Below are 22,015 nucleotides of genomic sequence, written 5' to 3' on the forward strand. Positions count from 1 at the left end.
GTAAATGGTTAAACACTATCCAAAATTTGCTTAGGCATCCCTACCAACATTTGATAGCGTCATTTCAAAGAATTCTATTTTAAAATTATTTAAATATTATACCATACTAATAAACTCCTATACTTGTGGTGTAATTTCTACGTGACATTTTTCAGATGTATAAAGAAAACTAAAAACTCAACAAATAAAGCTAAAACTTATTATTGTTGAGAGGCCATTCATTCTCGTTGGTTATCTGTTTTAAATGTATTTTACATTGTCCGTATTTGTGCAATTTGGACAATCCCTTGCAATTTGTGCCCCTAAGACTCAGAGGCTGTGGGCCACTGGTTTTTACTTTATAGAGGTTATCACAAAACAAACATCGCAAAATCTGATTTATAAGCAACAATTAAGCGAGATTTGTTGGACTTGTACTTCAAGAGCGGGGGAGGTTCTGTCAAAATAACCTTCAGATACTGAAGGATTTTCGCGTTAGTCCTTAAACCAAAATATTAGGCAACTACTGCCTGATTTTTATTTTTGATCCACTCTGTATCTAAAATTAAACGTAGATTGTTTTTGAGCAGATACCCATTCTACATTCGTTTCGAAAATAATGCAAAATAATGCGTTAGGACCCTTATAAACCTTACACTCGTAATTAAAATTTGGTATATTTTGTGTAGTAAGTATATAATTATCGATGTCTGTGACTGTATTTAATATTTTTTAATTTCTAGCATATCAAAAAGATTACCAGATCTTTTCCTACTGCTACAATCCACGTTTTAAATAATATTTTGCAAAAAACATATATTGATTTAAATTTTACGCTAGAAAGGGCTTTTTGTTTTTCCTATATATATATTAAATAAAAGAAAAACCGTCTTTACTTACGTAAGAAAGCATTTTTATGTTAAGATTTGATTCAGTGGACCTTATAGACCAGCTGAAAATATCTAAATATAAACTACATTTTCATCAATCGAAGCCATTATGTAAATAATGCAACCGTCTAACCTTGAACAATTAAACAATTTTATAAGATAAATAAATCCTGAAATAAAAAAAATAAAATTAATTTATTTAACACAATTATTAGGCAAGGCAAAGAGTTCAAAAATGTTTTTGACATAGGTCCAGTAATTCCTAATACACCCTCTTGAAAGATGTCTTTTGAAAGAGGCGAATACCCTGAAGCCCACAAGACAGCTCTGGTTTTACCTTTATTTAAAAAAGGAGATCCTAACTTAGTAGAAAACTACAGACCTATTAGCTTATAGCATAGGGAAAGTATTTGAAATTATTGTAAATGATAAGATATTACGTTACTTCGAAAAACGTAACCTGCTTAACCTACAGCGGCATGGTTTTAGGAAAAATTTAGGTGTGGACAATGCGCTAAGTAAATTTATTGACACCATCCACTCGTCCATGGATAACAAATTGGTTACCCTAGGTCTATTCATTGACTACTCAAAGGCATTTGCCACTATGTCGCATCAAATTTTACTCCAGAAACTGAAAAGACTCGGTTTCCATGGCGTGGCCCTTCAATGGTTTACCTCTTACCTTTCTAATCATACACACAAGGTATTATATGATAATTCATCTGTATCTGACTCAAGAACGGTCAATATCGGTGTCCCGCAAGGGTTCGTTTTGGGATCTACTCTTTTTATTTTATTTACGAATGATCTGGCACGATATATAGAAACAGGTTGTAAAGCACTGCAGGTGTACTATGCAGATGATACTAATTACTTAATAACTGGGTCGGATTTCGTCACAGTTATTAGTACGCTTCAAACTTTATATGAAAGAGTCCTTTTCTGGTCGGTAAAAAGTAAGCTAATTGTAAACAACGATAAAACTGCATGTGTTTTGTTTGATAAGAGTAGCCATAGTAAAATATTGATCGATGATGCACACAAATCTATTAATTATAATCTTCAAGCACAAGCCTCAACAAAAATGCTTTGTGTTTACATTGATTACAAATTTTCCTGGGCACCTCCTATTGATATCATGTGTGGAAAGCTTTCTCATGTTTGCTATATGTTAAAAAAATGCATCGCTGCACTGCAGTAAAGAAATCTTAAAATCCTTGTACTTTGGTTGTTTTCAGAGTTTCATAATGTATGGAGTAGAATACTGGTTTAGATCTTCAGAAGCCGAAATAGTCAGATTATTTAAGCTTCAAAAATGGGCAATAAGAATTCTAGTTAATATAAGGAAACGAGACTCCTGCCGACATCATTTTAAAAATCAGAAAATTTTGACGCTTCCTAGTATGTATATTTTCAGGGTTGTGCTTTGCTTTTAAAAATTAAAGCCTTTTTACTACGTGTGAGGATAACCACAACTACGAAACACGTAACAGAGATCGTTTATTACCAGAAAAACACTCAACTGCATTGTATCAGAAAAGTTTGCATTATAATGCCTGCAAATTCTTTAATGCATTGCCTCAGGTAATTAATTAACGATGTAAATAATGTGCACACCTATAAAAGAAATGTAAAGCAATTACTCTTTGAAAAAAACTGCTACTGTTTATCTGACTACTTTTTGTAATGTGTGTAACTATACGTAAATCGTCTTTTTTTTTAGTTATTCTGTATTGTATTGTCTTACGTATATTAACATATATAACGGTTGTATATGTTTTTTATTAAATATATTATTATTATTATTACGTTAAATTAAAAGAAAAAAGAATGCATTGACCCAAAGACGCACGGTTGGAGTTTTAACATTGTCAATTTATATAAATTAAACACGTATACGCGACGAAGTCATTAATTTTCTCTTAAAAAATAATGAAAACCAAAAATATGTTGCGCTTGTATTTTTTGACAAAATGATGATTAATTAACGGAAATATCCATTTATTGTCAATTGTTATTTATTATAAAATATACTTTTTTTATTAAGACCCATCACTGACCCGGAAATGACCGGCATTCAGGCAAGACTTCTATCATTACGGGTACTAAGACCAAGTAATGATATATTTATCATATAGAAATACAATAATTCATTATTATAATAATATTGTATAAAACAAACTAAAGTACAATGTTTAATTTACCAACTAAAGTAACAAATAAATATTTACAAATGCCGGAGCAGTATTTATAACTTATTCGATTTAAAATACAAATTATAGCGTTATCGCCTTCGGTAGCTTTATCCCTATCATTTAATACAGTTATTAGTGGCCTATGGTGACTAAGATAAGTGATATAAATATCAGTTCTTAATTGAGTAATAAAGCGTGTGAAAACGGCATCAATTGTTATACCTTATTTAGTCGTTGGAACAGTCAAACGAACACATTTTATCAAATAGTTGTAACATGGACCGTAGCGCCGTCTCGATCACGCCCACGCTAATTTGGCGTTTCCACTCCACTCTACTCGGCCCAACCTCGCTCGAGTAGCTAGTTACTACCGCTGCGAACAGGAGGAGCTGCTCGTCAATGGGTACGCACATTAATCGCCTCATCGCAATACACCTGGATGCAAGAATAATTCGTCAAGCAACTTCTGCACTAAACAGAACAGTTCTGAGAGTTATCTGTGTATCACTGCTGCATCCTGAGGGTCGTTGTGGTCTAGATAGTCTTTGAATTCTGGCAGTGGGTGTCTCTTCCTATAGCGCGGCGTTACATGCCGATGTTCAAACTCAGTTCAGACCGGTCTCGGTGACCTCAACACCGACACCGACACCGACACCGATTTCGAGCTCGTAGCTCGAACTCGATATCCTATGCCGGCGCGCGTCGCCTACGTGTTCTATAATACGAAAAGAAATGAGTTAAAGCTCCAAAAGAAATAATTATTATTTGACGAATTTAGGTATTTTCAGACATTTTAAAGCTATTACATGATTTTAAACAATATTTTTCAATTTAAATAGTGTCTGCAAAGAAAATGACACTTATAAAACATAATTAAATAATCAAAATTAACTTGTACCTAAATAAAGCACGAAGTTGTAACGTTAGAATCTTAACAATACATCATTTAAGTAAAATATGTTTCCTATTTATAATATTTTGATTCAAAAACCGTCAGGTGTTTATGATATACTTTGCGTTTATAAAAATTTGAACATTACGTTGAAAAGTATAAATTATTATCAATGTATGTACTTTATGTGTATTTGTTTACTTGTTTTAACGAAGGTTGCATGCACTTCATTAATTTAGCTTAATAGGTCCTCAGAATAATTTTTTTCAGAATTCACGAAAACAACTGCAGTAAAACATTAAAAAATATGTGTCATGATAAAATTGCATTCTAATGCAAACTGCAAGAATCAAGAGGAACATTGAGTATTCTTAAAATAAGAAAATAATTAAAACTGAATGATAACAGTTATGTACAGTATCATTTGTGAATAACTGAATAAGGTATAAAGCGTTTTCAAAAACGTACAATTTATCAGCAAGAGAGTACGGCGCGATCTCTTGAGAGCTATAAAAAGCAGCAAATTAGTTTCTAATTTAACTAACTTTGTATCTCGTACAGCTGTGAGATTATAATATGCACTAAAAAAAAAGGTAACCACCCTATACACCTACTTCTCTTCTAAATGTTGTAACGAACCCAATTCCTTCATTTCTTTAGGAAATTAGAAGTTCTGTAAGTAAAGCTGAGAGCTTTTACGTCGCTTGGTCAGTTGAGCACGCACAGATAACGGTGAAGGTAGTAAAAGGGCTCTCACTATATTAGGTTTCATTGCAGAATAAGGTATTTAGGTTTAAATCCATATAATCATTTAGTAAATGATATTATCTCTCAGTAACCCTCACAGCAGTTAACGAGCTTTTGAAATTTTCTTCGTGCCTCATTTATGTCCGTTTTCGTAGCGACGTCCCAGAATTCTAATTTTTTATTTATGACACTAGACTAATGTTTGTCCGTTCGATCCCAGCCACAGGTGTGTTTTAACAGAAATGTTTGAAATTGTACAAGAGTTGAAAATAAAGTGCACAGTTTGTCGGAATATTGGAAAGCTAAGAAGATAATGAAAATTTTCTATTGTTTCAGAGTTTACATGAGTGAATAATAAGTGGAGCAGGGGAAGTCCCTAACTGGATGTATCCAATTACTTCTTTGCTTTGATTACAAAATCAATTTTAGGCGGGCATAGTAATAATTATGAGAAAGTATGTAGCTAAACTTAATGCCGCGTACTAAATCAGTCATATAATTAGAAGTCTCTGTCCTTACCGAAATATAATTAATTAAACAAGAGAGTGGATCGTATTACCTTAAGAGATAATGGGTAAACAGTAATAAATTACATGCAGAAATGGCTACGTAACGGATAACGACTGAGAGAAGAGACAAACTAAGAGAGTTTAGTTTGAGATGGATGAAAAGTGAGACCGTGTGCAATAAATCATATGCGATAGTGCGATGCGTGACAGGGATGAAGAAGGTACCTTTGGAGCGAGGGTCCGGATGTGTTGCAGCAAGAGAGGACGCGTCTGGAACAAAGGAACAAAAACACTAATATGTCCTGGTTGCTTCCCACTGATTGCTATTAGTAGGCACAGCACAGCGGCATGCATGCGACAATTGTTAAAGGGGGTGGTTCTATGCAAAAAACAACGCCTAAAACATCGATAACAGGAACAGCGATAACGATACGGTTTTGCTGCCATATATTACGCCGTTCTCAAGACCTACCGACAAATTCCTAAGTAGATTAAAGCCCTTTTTGCCCCCGATTCGGCAATTCCCGCCAAAGCGGAACGCGATCCGACACCTGAACTTTTTTCTCTTATTTCGTTCACGGGAGATAATTGCCTGGGATTTTCGTTTTCGTTATTGCCCTACTATACGCCGAAGAGATACAAAAACTAATTAGCTGTCTATTGCGACTTCCAAGTAATTACACCGCTATTACGACGTTTCAATAATGAGAAGAAAAATGTGAGGGGAAAAAAGATACATTTAATCTAATTGTAAACATCAATCTTGTAGTAATTTATCTCTATAGGTTTGCTCGAAAGATAAAAGGTAAAAAAAAAACAATATGCCAAACGGCAATCAAAATATCTTTTATACTGGAATCATGAAATGTACCTATATGTAAAACGTGCAGCAGCCGGTATTTTGCCGCTTTGCTCAAGAGTTAGTTAGAATAGTGTCTCGACTTGACACTTTGTGTGAACACCATATAGGATAAAGCGGAAAGTAAAGAGGACAAATCCTCATTAACAGTTTTTCTTTGTGTTGCCGTAGGCTAACGACGGAATATTTTCTCACTCTGTACCAGATGGCATAGAAAAAACTATAAGATATTCTGCACGTCAGATGAATTTCCGCAAATTCTTACACTGCGAGTCTACATACTACAATAATTTTGAAAAATGATTCTGTATTCATTAAGAAGGTGTAACAGTGAAAACTGGGTTGCCATTTGGATCTTTTTTGTTGTTATTCTTTTAACCTCTACAATACTGTCTATTACTACACAACCAATCTACCAACTTGTAACCTATACTTTCTTAGGCAAACATTTCCGTAAGTTGCAAAAATCTGAACATATAATTGTCGTTCACTCATTAATGTCTTCGAAGTTTTGACAAGCAGTTCATCTTACACATAATAATAGTTGTAGGATATCAGATGCATCCCATGTTTTAAAGCACGGGTTATGTGTATGTAATGTCTCAACTGCTAAGTATACCGACAGCAAGGTTCATTATGAAATATTGTTTCATCAATTGGATCAATCATTTGTTTTATTGGAGTAAAATTCCTAATCTTTATCATCTGAGAAAGATTCTCAGTATCTCGAAAAACCCTTATCCCTCTTAACATAACATCGCCAATTGAATGATTCCAAGATTATCCTTCAGCTGAACATAGATATTCTTCTGATATTTGCACCTTTAAATACATTTTTTTAGATATCAAATTGAGTTAACACTTGTAGTTTTATTCTAACATAAGTTTAGAATTTTTTTCGTTCCTGACAATACAGTTTTAATACAAATGCCAAGTTCAAAAGTTGGCTATCGATTTTTTTTAACGTAAAACTGTAAGAAAAACTACGAGTTTTTCACTGGAGTCAACTTGAGATTTTTTCATATGTGCTTTTTTATTTTCAAATGTGGTTTTTAGTATTTTTGACTACAAATTTCATTGTAACTACCTTGTCTCAGTTTCATTCCCTTGTGTAGAATATGGCAATTTCTATAAAAGTTGTGAATACTAAATGGCCAGATCCCTTTCATATCACTAAGTTAATCATCTTTTTTATGATAGTAACGTTGTATTAACACATTTACTGAAATGTGAGTTATTAACATCCAGACATAAAGCACCCTAAATAAAAATGTTAAGAATAAACCAAACCTTAACAACCGATTCCTAATCTTGGCAGATTGTTTATATGTTTTTTTTGACGTTTGTTAGTTGGTTATCTGAGTTTAATGTAGAAGGTAAGTTAGGCTATAGTCATTCTTTTATTCAGTTTAAATAGAAGAAATTATGTCAGAATCAGGATTATTTTTATATTGTGACCCTTCACAGAAATTGTGAGAAAAATTCAAGTTTGGGCGTCAAAATATTGTTATAAAAATTTCCAAAAAGCATATATATTCTAAATAAAATAACAAGAATTTAAAATCATTACGATGACGCCTGAACTGTAACAAATATGTAACAAAAAAACCGTTGAAAGAGACCGCAGATTGAACTCTAGTGAAATAACTGAAATTGTAGCTAATTAATTTTATGTTATGTACAAAGTTAAAAATAATGCAAGCAAAAATTGACATTTACAATTTCACTAGCATTACAGTTTTTGACGTTTTAGAGTAGAAAGTTTACTTTTATGTCATAAATGGGAAGCGACACAAAAGTCTCACATCACTGACTCACTATGAATAAAAATGATTTCAATACAGCATATGACCTACCTAGCTATCTGTGTAACGTGCCATTACTTGTTTTTATTGAATTTAATATATCTTCAGCGGGACTCTATCAACTATTGTCTAACAAGAGTCTATCTGCATAACATTAATCGTGCCTCAAACAAACATGAGTTGAATATAATATGAGCTGTACCTGAGTTTAGTAATACGCGGCATAACTTTTTGTGAAAAATTTAACTCGGAATAAAAATAGTCTTACAATTTTTTTTATTGCATGCTTTCTGCACCGTTTGAGATGAAATATTGTGCGGTAATTTGAAATCTGATTGCTGGTAAATCGAACTATGCAGACGTTGTAAAACTTTAAGGTACAACTTTCAGAGTTTCTTATTTTAAGGCTATTGATTTAAAAATGATTTTCCAACATAAGCAAGGTTTTACAATTGTTGCCGTCTGATTTACTTTTCTGTTGTTCTACTGTTTAAAATGAAATTGTATGAAACCAGTTCTAATGTATTTTATAGAATTCTCTTTTTCACTAATCTACGTAGAATTCGATATGTATTATCAGCTGATTTTGTATGTAATTTAGTGCTATTTTTGTTTTGACGCTACAAAGAATTCGTTCAAAAACATTATAAATTTTACTTTTACCAATTTTTCTTATTCTTTCTAATGATTCCACTACCCCAAAGGCAAATATGTTCACATTTCTCAATTTTGGGCTATATTATAATTTAGTAGTAGTTTCTTTTTTCGTTATCTATAAGAAAAAACACGAAACTAATACAAAACTTAACATAACAGAGCATGTTTTGTTATTGGTTAAAATTAAATTTAGTTCCACACGTAAACCAAAAGTGATGAAATGAATAATTCTAAATAAAGTTTCTCGCTAATTCAATACGCACACACACCAAGCCAAACAATTTAAATCCAAAATAATAATTATGCACATGCAATACGTGTGTTTATTTTGCAAAAGTATAACACAAAGCAAACAAATTTTGATTGCCTATTATTATTTGCAGAAAATCGCTTATAACGTTATAGATAATCCCACTTTAATTGATGTTTATTCAAAATCAAAATGTGATAGAACTAATAAAAATTTCAATAATCACATCCGACGCAGCATTAAAATAGAACTTTGAAACTTTGTACACAAAAACTATTTTAGTATATTAACAGATTTGTCACAAGACACAATCTGTAGTCCCCTTACTCTGCGTCTTGAAACAGCGTTAAATACATTTTGGATAAAATTTACAGAAAAATGGCCTTGTACAAGTATTTTTCTTCTCGCTGTGTAGGCCTCACAGTGAGTCAAAAAAGTTACTAGCACAAATAGGTGTGGTCCGGTTGGTGAAATTAATTTAAGAATATCCTTCTTTCCTTGAGATTTGATGCTTTTCAGATAATTCTTTGCACGCCTTCACGTTAGGATATACGCCATCTGCGATCCCTTTACTTTTCATTTATTCCAGATCCAATCTAGTCTTTACAAACTTCATTTTCTACTGACTGAATTATGCTTCCTTATCTCACAGTAATTACTCACGTTTTCCCTTCGTACATGAATGTAGACACTACCATCATTTTATAAAGTTTGGAACGTGACTCATTTCTTGTCGCAAACTCTAAATACCCAACCCCAGCTTCACATGTGTTCCAAAGATTTAGGTAATTTTTCTTCTGACTTCCACCTTCTCATGTTTCGGTTAAGAAAAACTAAGTGCCGTTCCACTTTGTATTATATTCTGCTACGCACAGCTTTTCCAAAAACTATTCGACTACTAACATTAGTCGGCAGCCTAATGGTCTCGGAAATTATTGAAACGAACGGATTTCGAGTTGGAAACTGCTACCAGTGTCGATAACGGTTTAATAACCCACATTTATGCCGAGTATTATTTGATAACAACACTACTTTGTTTGACTGTTAGGGTACTCTACAAACGTATCAGATTTTAATATCGAGTCCAACTAATATCTAAAACAGAATTAGTAAGTTTAAAATTGTCCGGATACAGTAGTTGGAAATTGATTGTTCATAACTTAAAAATTTATATTTAGTAGTTCTTTATATCAAATTGAAAATAGTTTATGCTAAATGAATAAGCCATACGTCAACTATCATCGTTAGGTTTATTTGTATCAAGTAAAACTAGATTTGTTCTACAATTACTAATTTTGCAATGCAAGCACATCAACAAGAAAGGTTTCAGATGAAATGAGAAAAAACGGCTTAATCGAAATAAATTTGTATGTTAACTATATGGTATATGAATCAATGTATTACTCAATTCTGTTTGATTTAAATTTATACAAAAACAGATTTAGAAAATAGCTTAGATTGTTAGCTACTCATAAAGCAAATCTACATATTTTTAAAGTGGGTAATCTCCTAAAAACTACAGTAATATTTGATACTTAAATGCAAAGAATTATACCGTTTTTTTTATTATTCGTTATATATCATAGTCCGATTTTTAGAATGTAAAAATATTCGTACTGAAATGTTTCAGTTTTAGCTGAAACTATATTCTGATATAGAATGAGACAATTTTCAGTTTTCCTTGACAAAGTGGTATCTATTGTTATAATTTTATAAAAAAAGAATCACAGCTAACAATATGCTATAAATTCTACTTATACCATTTATATACAAAAATAATAATACTGACCAAATTCTGCTTAGTAGGTACTACACTTAAGGGATACCGAAGGAATGTTTTCCTAAAAATGCCAATATTACAAGAAAAATATTAGTAGAATGGTCATTATTAATCGACAAATCAACGCGAGCACATGGTAGTGATTCATATCTTCGTTACCATTTATGCTCATTGAATTTCACGAAAAACGAATTTTCGTGCTCGAGATGTTTTACTCATCAGTCTAAAGAGCAAATCAGCAGCGGATCGTGGGGCTAAAGGTTTCGTTAGGCCGTCGCAACGGTTGAAAAAACAAGGTAGCCGGAGTCTCCTTATCGAGACGAATTTCCGACTTCAGGTTTCTGAATTACGTAACGTATTTCATCTAATTTTCTTCAACCATTACTGTCGCTTATCGTCTTTGGGAGGTTTCTCATGCATTGATTAAGAACTGAAGTAACAATGCATTAGTGGTAACTTACAAACAACGCCTGTTTTCCTATAGTCCCCTTACTCTACGTCTTGAAACACGGCGTTAAATACATTTTACCGACAATTTACAGAAATATGACCTAGTAAAAATATTTTTCTTCTCGGCCTCACAGTGAGTCCAAAAAGTTATTACCACAAATAGGGGCGGTACTGTTGGTGAAACTGAGAATAAGCTCTTTATAACAAGCACGCATGTACTCGTACTTTATATACTGATACATATCCAAGGCATTCTTCCCTAACTACAAGGTTATTTTACACGACTTTTTATCACTGGATTCAACTGCGAGCTATCAGATCAAACATTTGGACCTATTTTGCATTTATTCGCTGGAAGCAAGTTCAGTAATGACCTCTTAACAAAAACTGTCGTTACTCGAAATGTTAGGAACAGCCTGAAAAGCAATAGACAAAAAACAACTAACCGAATTGGTGTAGAAAATATGTATGTTTTAGAAAATTGCAGGAAAAAAAACTGTAAACTATACAGTTGTCAAAAGCAGGCACATGTTAATCTAAAAGTTTCCTAGTTTGGTTTAAATCAAGTGAAATAAAAAATTGAATCTCACTATGAATTAGCAAAGTTATGAAGAATAAGTAAACATACTTGAAATTTTGAGATACACATGTATTTGTCCAAAAGTCTGTCAAATAAGTATTTTACCTGCTAGTAACTTTGGGTTTAAATAAGAACTCACCGCAAGGAGTGCACTTTATAGGGAGTATCTAAGCTAGGGGATTGTGTAATAAAAGGGGATAAAACCTGGTAATTTTTTAACAGACATGTTTTCTGTGGCTGTCTGATCTGTTTTGTTCTATCTGTACTGCTCTCTTTTATTCCTGCATATGGAGAATTCGCTGCAGCTTTGACATGTTGAGCATGCCAAAGATAAAACAAGCATTTAAAAACAAAAAACAAAAAATAAATGTTAACAGTCTAAGCTAGTGGAATTTAACTAGTGAAGGATTTATTAACGAAAATCATCAGGTACAATTATTTTACTTGAATAATGTTTTATTATTGTTAACATTTCTTAAGTAATGTACACATTTTTGGAAAAAATCTTTTTCGTTTCCCTAAATTATTAACATAATTAAAATTTATGAAGAAAAATGTATCTGTATCTGCTTGATTATTATTATTGAATAACACTGTGATGATTTTAGTTATAATTTCTGTTACTTATAACAATTTCGAAGCGAATTTCCATAAAACCGAAAACCGTCGTCTATGACATATGAATTCCTTGCCACTTTTGCTATGGCGAGACACACACAAAAACACCAGTTCTGAACACATAAAGCTGATTTGAAGCAACATGAACCAACTGCAAGCTCGTGTGAAGCTGTTGAACCTAGAAATACAGCAAAAAGAAAATAATATTGGTATTTATTTGTGCTCGTAACAAAACAATATGGCCAGAAAATTGAAGTAATAACATAAAAAATATGTAAGTGGTAAAACTGAAATCTCAAAGGATGTCAAGAGAATTGTAAGTAATAAGTACATAATACGGTTTTTTGTAGAAAAAAAAAAGGTAGCTATAAAGAGAAAAACAATATCTCCAAATTTTTGATCGGAACATGCGAATAAATGTAACATACTCCTACATCAGAATTAAAATAAGAGAATTTCGAAAAATAAAGTACGGGAACGGACGAATATGAAAGCGAAATGCAAGTTGAAAATAGCAACATAGAGGTGTACAAAGAAAGTATTGACAAAAAAACATTGATTTTTAGAAAATGAAGAAAAATATGAAAGATAAATTAGAAATATGCAGTATATTAGGATGAGAATGGAAGCAGAATATTTTTAAATTATATTCTTCGCGTACCTATGTATGTAATTGATCTTATAAATTTGTAAATTAAACCTATATACTTATTTATTAACGAAAAGATAAAAAATGTTCAAAGAACAGAAGTTGATATCTAGAAAAAGACAAGGAACGTGGAACAATAATAAGAGATACAAGAAAAGGGCTTAACAGACACATGTAACTGAATGAGAACGAGTACACTAAAGGCAATGGTGAAATGGGAAAAATACGTAAGAATTACGTGATGTAAAACAAAATAAAAATTTGATAGTGATTACAGGAAAAATATTTTGAGTAGTAATAAGTTTACAGATACAAATATTAGTACAGAGGTAGTGGGTATTAGAAAAATAAAAATATATAAGAGAAATGCAGTATACAAGTCGTAGACAAAATACCACTACACAGTTGAGCAACTTGCAAAAGAAAAACAAAAATAAAAATAACTACGTACAAAGAGAAAGTTTAAGCTAGGAGAAACATATTTTTGTAAAACAGGAGTTCATAGATTGACGGAAATATAATTAAGGAGAAATAGTAAAAATGACCATTTTAAGATATGCGGAAACTACACATATAAAGGCATAAAAAAGGCAAAAAATTGGGGAATTTAATACAACTCAAGATCACTGTGATTCATATTATTGTATATATAGAAAAAAAATTGAATAGAGAAATCAATGCTAAGATTGAGAACATATCCTATTCATAACTATAGAACGATTATACGAGAGGTATTAATAAATAGTCGGCCTTGCTGCTTTCTCATAAACAAAATCGAAACTGACTATTTTTGATAAAAAATGTAGCCAATTCCACGTTCTGACTTTTTGACGACAAAATGGCTGATAAAAGTCTCAGTTTTGATGAAATTGGCGAACGGTCGGTGTATCTGTTATAACAGGGTTTTCAGGAAAGAAAATTTGTCCAAAAACAGTGAATATCTTGAAGGATCGTAATCCTTCCTACGTTATCATAAAAACTTGTGTTGTCGAATTTGAAAGAGCAAAAACAAACGTCAAAGATAAAAACATTGTTGGAAAATTGTTTTTGTGTCCACTAGTGAAGAAAATGACACCAGATATGACATGATTTTGGAAGATCGATGAATTGGGTCTAAAGACATACTGGAACTTACATATTTCCTGTAAGGTTGTCTTTCTCATACTACATAATGATTTCGGTATGAGAAAATTATCTGCTCAATCCCTAAAAGCCCATCAAAAAAGACTCACAAGAGTGACAATTTCGAAGTCATTTTGTCGCCGTTGTGAACAAAAGTTTTCCAATATTTTAGATCGTATTGTAATTAGCGACCAGTCATTACAATTTAGAGATAAAAGAATGATCAACAAAACTAAAACACTCCGGTTTCGCCCACTCAATAAATTACATCTTTGTATAGAAAAAAGTTATACAAGAGCAAGCAAATTTTGCAATTTTTAATCAGGGTGAAAATGAAAACCGTCCTTCAGAGCACGATGTCTACTAATTTCTGAAGAATAACAATTAAAGACTAATTGACATAACTAAAATATAAGTTTTTTTTGCAGAGGGATGCAGTATCCAAAAACTGACAACAGTTTTTTTGGGCGGGGTCAGAATAATTATATTGAGATATTTAGAAATAATGGTGGAAAAGTGCTGCTCACCGTTGTTAGCTAAGTTTTTGTGCAAAATGCGCAGAAACGCTGTGTAAAACTTTCCAAAGATGTGCTTTACTTGCAACACAATGGTTCGTAAGTCTTTGATTGGGTTACAAAAAATGAAAAAAATTGGCTTCCGATCGATTGAGCATTCTAGCGTTGGCTAGATTTAGCTCAACAGACTATAGTCTGGTACCAAAACCAAAAGACACCGAGCTGGACAAAGTTCTCATCGAATAAAGCAGTGTGCAGGACTATTGTAGAATAAAATGAAGATTTTTCTTTAAATTCCGGAACTACTTTGTGAGCGTTATGCTAAATGCACAAAGTTAAAAAAAGGTGATTAAGTTCAATTATCAATACCTCCTCGTAATTATAAAAAAAAATGTGATGATGACTGAGGAAATGAAAATGAGAGAGGATTAAATTAAATAAAAAAAAACTGGAATATAACAGGAACGTTAAATTGTAAATGGAGATATATAATTTAGTATGTATTACGTATCACTTCAGCGATGCATGAAAATAATTAATTTTTTCAACAAAACTCACACAAAGTTAAAACTTTTGTGCATAGATGTGCATGGGGACTATAAATTTGTATTAATTTAACAACTTATTTACTTATTCACAAGTTGCCAACATATAAAGCTTGGGTAAAGCGATATCAACTAATTGCAAGCTTTGTTCGAGCCCTTGAACGTAGTGAAGCGGCGAAAAAATGGTAACGCCAAGGTTAAAGGATGTATCTGATGAAACTAATCGACTCCTTCTGCCCAATTAAGCGTGCTCCAATGCGGCAGAAAATATTTTTGTTCGGAATTCGTCGTTGTCCGAGGCCCGCGCGATAAAATATTATCTTGCGAATGTGTGACGTTTACTATGTGAATATTTCTGCTTAGTTGGGTAGAATGAGGCGTTATCTTGTCATTTATTTTTGGGATGGTGGTGCATAATAGGGCGAGTGAGGAGTGTTCTTACCCTCAACGTTCAGCATGATGGCGAGATTAATCTTCGGTTCCGTGTTCACCTGACACTCGTAGACGCCGGCGTCTCTTTTCTGCACGTAGGTAATGCGCAGATCCCAGTCGTCGCTGTGCTCCGGATGGCGGACGCTGAAGCGAGCGTCGCCGGTGTATGTGTGGATGCTCGAGGTCAGGATGTGGAGGTCGCGTTTACGCATCCAGGATACCTGCAACAAAGTATCCCGAGGGTGATGAAACCGACGACGATTTACACGAAAAGCGAAATTAACAGGCGCTTATCCGACCGTAAAAGACACACTCGAGCCATGGCAAGAGACGGGCGCCTGGTCGATATTGCTTTTGACTTTCTGAGAGAACGGGGTTGAGACAAGATACTTTTTATTTCGAAAACAGAGGATCGTCTTGAGAGGGAAGATAGTATAATAGCGTTTTAACTTTTTATTTGCCTCATTTGCCGCTGCATTGTTCATGTAATGGTGCAGCATATCAGGAGCGCGTTTGTGCGATTAAGCTGCCAAACTATGAAAATTAAATAACTTTCAGATATAAAAAAATACATACAATACATACATATTATTGATAATAATCTGTACAAACATTAAACAAATCGAATTGATCTATTTTCAATGAAAATTAAAACCTGAACCTTACTTTTGAAAAATTTTTAAAGCATTCTAAATGTTAGAGTTAATGTTATTAAAAATTACTCAGTAAAGTTTCCTTCCTGACCAGTATGTATTTTATTATGAAAATAAGGAAAACGCTTCATAAGATTGTTTGCACTATTTTATTTGTCTAGAAAATATTAGTGATACTACGGAATTCAATTTTAGACTTATTACAGTATATGTGGAAATTAAATTTCGTGCAAGAAAAAAAACATTTCGATATTCCTGTCAATTACCCATATCTCCACGAGTTTATAATAATCACTGATAACGGAATTGAAACCGTCTCGCAACCGTTAACCAGGAGAGGAAAAGGTAAAATTTTTCGGCCAAAACTAGTTTTTTTTTCGTTCGTGGAGCTAAACGACAACATGCCTTCTAAGATTATACATTAAATTTTGTTTGTTAAAATTTACCAAAGGACAGTTTATTGTAAATCAAATGCACCCCAGTTATCCAGATTTTTATGTATTGTGAAATTTTCATAAGTTCAGCAACTTCTGGATTTTAGTTTCACAATCACGTTGGCTACAGATGATCTGCTATTTGGGGTACCGATAAGTCCTCTATCTGCTTAATACCTTTGTGCCATATCATTGTAATAGCACGCATATTACCATTCTTTTGGTTTGGCGCAGTTGTCGTGAACTCGAAACATTTTGTCAGACTCGCAACATTTGGTGATAAAAGTTAGTAATTTTGTGTTTGAAGGGACGAAAATGTCTTATAGGTGGTAAAAAAGTGTTCAACAGACTTGTTTTCAGTTTTCCCCTACTGCAGAAAGGAACCACATTTTTCGTCGCGCTGTAATAAAATTAACGAAATATATATCAGTTCAGTAAGTACTCCATTTGAACACATTCCATCTTGTTAACAATCACAACTCGGGGATAAATTTTAGTTTTTTCTATTTTTCGCGAGCATGGCTCAATTTTGGTGGATTATTTTGGTAATTATAATTTATAAATCAAAAATTAATTTTAGAACTTAATACTGCCAAAAGTAAAAGTCTGCAGTCTGAAGATTTTTTTATTTACGATTGAAACAGGACGAATGAACTGAATTAAATAAAAAAAATGGTCTAAGGTTATTTAGACAGACCTTTCCTTGCCGCTGAAATACAATACACAAATGCAGCTTTTTCAAAAAAATTAAATATTTCATTTTCCGAATTTTATTTTTTTGATAACCCCTAAGTTAAAATAAAATTATGTATGTAATCTTAGAGTAAATGTGAAAAAGAATGCTATATCTAGGTATGTTTCAAGTGAGTGTTTCTACTGTCAAATTTTGTGATTTTTTTTACTTCTCTAGCGTAATCTAAGGAAGTATTGTATTCGAGTCCATCGGGCGACATTTTCTCGACAGGTCCATGACCCCTATGGTACGAAAAAATGGGTCCCCCGTTTCCGTCCGTCTATTTGTCGTAACCATCCGTCACGATTTGTGGTAGATAGATAATTTCGGAAACAACCGGACGGATTGTTGTCAAATTTTATATGTTTTTTATGTACATGGTAAAACACTAACCAAACTTTGTTCAGTCATCTCCACCAACAATTTGATGACGTCACCTCAAAATTGCACATAGTAAATGGGTTTTAAATTGTATAAAATAACATAGTCTTATACGTGTAGTTTATGAATCCGTGTTGAGATTTTACCAGAAACGTCCAGATTTTTGGAAAAACAATCAAAATTAAATAACAACATTTTGCAATTTAATTTCGAATTTGCAAAACCGAGTGTTTTGAAATGACGTGATTTCGAAATTTTGCCGAATAGATCTTATCTAAAATAAGCAACATATGATGAATATATACTGCATTCATATTTTTTAGATTTACTTACATAGGGTGACCCAAAAAAAATTATTGGGTTGGTTTATTTTATTGATTAAATCAAGAACTGCAAAACCGATCGGTTTTAAATATTACAGACGTTTTGGAGTTTACCAAACAAAATTTGGAGTATACGGGAGGACGCACCACATTGTACAGAATTTTGAAAGCGATGGGTTTTAAATATAAAATGGAAAACAACAGAAAAATATTAGTTGAAGGACCGTATATTGCATTAAAAAAGATACAGTTTTTAAAAAAATATTTGCAGTATAAAAATAATTACCCCGACATAAAATTTATATTCTTGGATGAAACTTGGGTGTACCGAAACGGATCACCTAACCGGACCTAGGTCCATCACGACATGGACAACGTTCAAAATTAGAAAGACTGACGGTGAACGGTTTACCATGTTACATGCGGGAGATTCTTGTGGTTTTTTGGATGAACGCAGCCTAATGTTGTCTAAAAAATCAATCATCGGGACTACCGCAAGACAATGAATGGGGACATTTTTAAGCAGTGGGTACAGATCCAGCCACTTCCTGCTTTAGAGTTCGATGGGAGGATAACTGTTGTGGTACTAGATAGTGCCCCTTGTCACTCCATACGAATTGAAAAACCACCAACACGTTCATCTAAAAAATCAGAGCAGCAAAATCATTTGGCTAAAAATAACATCCCCTTTGAAGATCACCTTACCAACAAACAGTTATGGGAATTGATACGAACTAATTCAAAAAACTCCACTATAAAATATAAAATAGACGTTTCACTACAACATGGAATTTATGTTTTACGACTCCCACCGCATCATTGCCAGTACAATCCCATCGAGCTAGCATGGGACACTGTAAAACATATTATAATAAACGAATTAATGCTAGCACTTCTCACAAAAATAGAGTATGCAATTTATGGCAGGAAGTCCAACTTTACTCCACACATAGTAAATAATAAAAATAATACAGGAAGGTTGGTATAAAACTATGGGAACCACACTCTTGAAGACATTCGACCAATTATAATTTCCTTAGCGGAATCTGATAATTCTGATACGGATTTTGTTATTGAAGTTTCTTCAGCAGAGTATGAAGACAACGATGATGAAACTGAAACTATGTAAAACATTGTTTGGTTTTTATAAACTAGTTCTTGTTAGTTTTTTGTCTTATCATTTATTTTTATTTTAGTTACCTTATTTAATAAAACTTTAATCTTTCAAATGAATTATCAAAGAGAGACGACATAACCTTTATTTTTTTTCCATTAGAATAAATTAACTAATTAAACGGTATCCGCGCAGTGGTCGGTTGAGTTTTATGTCGTAGGATCTAGCATCTTAGCTATAAATATGAAACTTATTGTTCGGAGAAAAGTACAATTTTCGGAAATGACAAATCTTTACCTTTGCAAGATAAATAATTTGGAAAATTGTTTTTTTGTTATATGCTTTTTCGGGACACGCGGACATAAAAAAAGAAGAAGAGATGTCTTCTACGTTGTGAAATTACATTAAATTTATACTGTTTTTGCCATTTCTATTGAAACACCACCGGTTTGGTTTTGCTTGAAAATTGTCTAAATATGAACGTTGCCAGATTTACGATTAAGAAGTGGTGTTTCAATAGAAATGGCAAAGACTATCCTTAAACAATATATTATAATTTCAGAACTTGTAGACGTCTTGAAAAAGCGGTAAATAAACTGCGAAACCCTTAACGTAGAAGACATCTATTCTTTTTTTTTTATGTCCACGTGTCCCGAAAAAGCATATAAAAAACAGTTTAATGAATAATGGACGAGAATAAAACTAATAATATCTATGGAAATTCTGAAAGTATTGGCGATATTTCAGAAAGTTTTGCTGTGCTAGTAATCAACATGAAATGATGTGAAGAACACGACAAGATAATTTAATTGCTACATGATCGTTTTCCGGGTTGGAACCATGTTAATTGAGTTTTTGGGCTCAACGTTTTACACACTTTCGTAAGTGGCATCTTCAGGAGCAGGGTTAAGAATAAGGCAAAAGAGCACGGTAACTCAGTATGTCAACCATACCAGAGGCGAAACTCTTTTGACGGGAAGAATTTGGTAACCATACTGAGTTACCGTGCTCTTTTGCCTTATTCTTAACCCTGCTCCTGAAGATGCCACTTACGAAAATGTGCGAAACGTTGAGCTCAAAAACTCAATTAACACGGTTCCAACCCGGAAAACGATCATGTATTGATTCCGACCGTGGAAGCATCCGAAATTAATTTCATTGTTTTACAACAGAAGATTTTTCTTGTGTTATAAATTATAATATTTAGAGACGTAAGTAATTAAAATTAAGTTTCAAGAGAGTATAGACATACAGTCAGTGCGTATAGGTAAATATAAGTAAGCTAACAAATAAAGCTAGTTGACTACCTATATAAAATCAGAAGACAAAATAAATCTTAAAGTTAACTATGAGTAATACAGGGAAAATTTTTAGATAATAAAAGTGTAAGACAACTAAATTTACGAATGGCCAATTACGTAGTAATAATTTCTTGACTACGAGTATTACAAATTATGTGAGATTAAAACTGTTGCTGCGGTTTCTTAACAATTTCAGGTAATTAATTTTGGTACATGTTTTTGTTTTGTTTCTTTGACATGTCTTATATAAGCCCTCGAGTTGGACTATAACCTCCTCCGCCTAATATAAAACATCAGCTACTGCGAGATCTACTGTCTTCAATCCATCAACTCTGTCTGTCTACTTATGTGCATTTATATATAGAGTCACTGCACGCGCGGCAACACTTTCTCATAATTTGGCGATGTTACATCTTTCATATTCGTCCCAAATACAGCGGATTAAAGCTTTCGTACAGTTGTAAAAATGACAACCAACTGTGGTGCGGGTTCAAAATTTCTTTCGTTTATGCACAGTTTATTGACGACATTAGTCTAGTAAATATTAATGCTGCCTAACAGTTGCTTGCAATTCAATATTTTTAATGTAATCTTGATATCTGCTAAAATATTATTTCTTATTTAGTATTTTTTCTATGTATCTACTCGTATGTATATATTATGTAACATAATTAAAGGTATTTGCAGTGTACATCTTCTACAGCTGCCGCTGCACTTCTAAGATGTCACAAACATGGCCACAGCTATGAAGTCCATTTAACTTTCATGAAATAGTTTAAGTTTGATGAAGATGTTCTTTGACCCTTCGGTGGTTATTATAGCTTCATTAGAGCAACAGTCTTAATCGACAATGAAATTCACAAACTTCCTGACCTGTAAACTTGCACAATGTAGCCCTCTCGAAGCGATTATTGAATATTGAAGAAAAAGGACGAAATTGTAAATGCAACGAAACGTTTGAAGGTTATTTTGCAGTAAAAAATTAATTCAACGACTCCATAGCATCCAAAGAGAATGAAACACACAATCATATGTTGTACCATAAATGAAATCGTGTCTAATTGCACGGCTGTAAATTACGTTTATGAACATGATGTGAGGGTACACTGGAGGTGTCGGTGTAGAGATCTGACTATCGTGTTTAAGTATCATTTGCATTATTCTGAGAAAGTAGTTATTGACTGTTGTAGAAAATTCTTTTATAAATAAACTGAAGATTCATTAAAAGTTTTACTGTAATAAAACAAAATTTAGGTGCAACACGCTAAAGTTCTCATAACAGAATTCAGTGAGGAAACTTTTGAACTTCCGCTTTTAACTAAATGATTCCATTAAATCTGCTATTATAGTCACGCCTGACGTTACTACATTAGACAATCGTTCCTGTGGACAGTTAAGATCAACTTTAAATATCCACACAAACATTATGTTGCGGTAAAAAGGTAACCATTATAAGTGTAATTAGTAAGAGTTTGTTAGATTAAAGAGTGTTTATCTTCTTACCGTGCTTCATACTAAACTAAATACATTGAAGATTAAGGGAAGTGGTTAATTTATCGCATGCAACTTGAACATATCTAGTAATACATATTTATAGAA

The 22,015-nt window shown here is 32.9% G+C and overlaps 1 protein-coding gene across 4 annotated transcripts in view; it reads right to left on the reverse strand.

Annotated features, from left to right (window-relative positions):
- Positions 1 to 22,015, reverse strand: part of LOC135127424 (hemicentin-1-like) — a 314,503-nt gene that overhangs the window by 22,418 nt on the left and 270,070 nt on the right. For 3 of the 4 annotated variants that reach the window (XM_064053866.1, XM_064053865.1, XM_064053864.1), the window contains exons 4-5: positions 15,488 to 15,698; positions 5,441 to 5,485 (exon numbers count right to left, since the gene is read on the reverse strand). In XM_064053866.1, coding sequence (XP_063909936.1) covers positions 5,441 to 5,485; positions 15,488 to 15,698 — 256 coding nt within the window. The remainder of the gene's footprint in view (positions 1 to 5,440; positions 5,486 to 15,487; positions 15,699 to 22,015) is intronic. The other variant, XM_064053867.1, reaches the window with a different exon arrangement.

The sequence above is a fragment of the Zophobas morio genome, unplaced genomic scaffold (assembly GCF_036711695.1).
Source record: "Zophobas morio isolate AGI-343-1 ecotype UQ-CSIRO unplaced genomic scaffold, CSIRO_AGI_Zmor_V1 ptg000011l, whole genome shotgun sequence".
Classification (NCBI taxonomy): Eukaryota; Metazoa; Arthropoda; class Insecta; order Coleoptera; family Tenebrionidae; genus Zophobas; species Zophobas morio.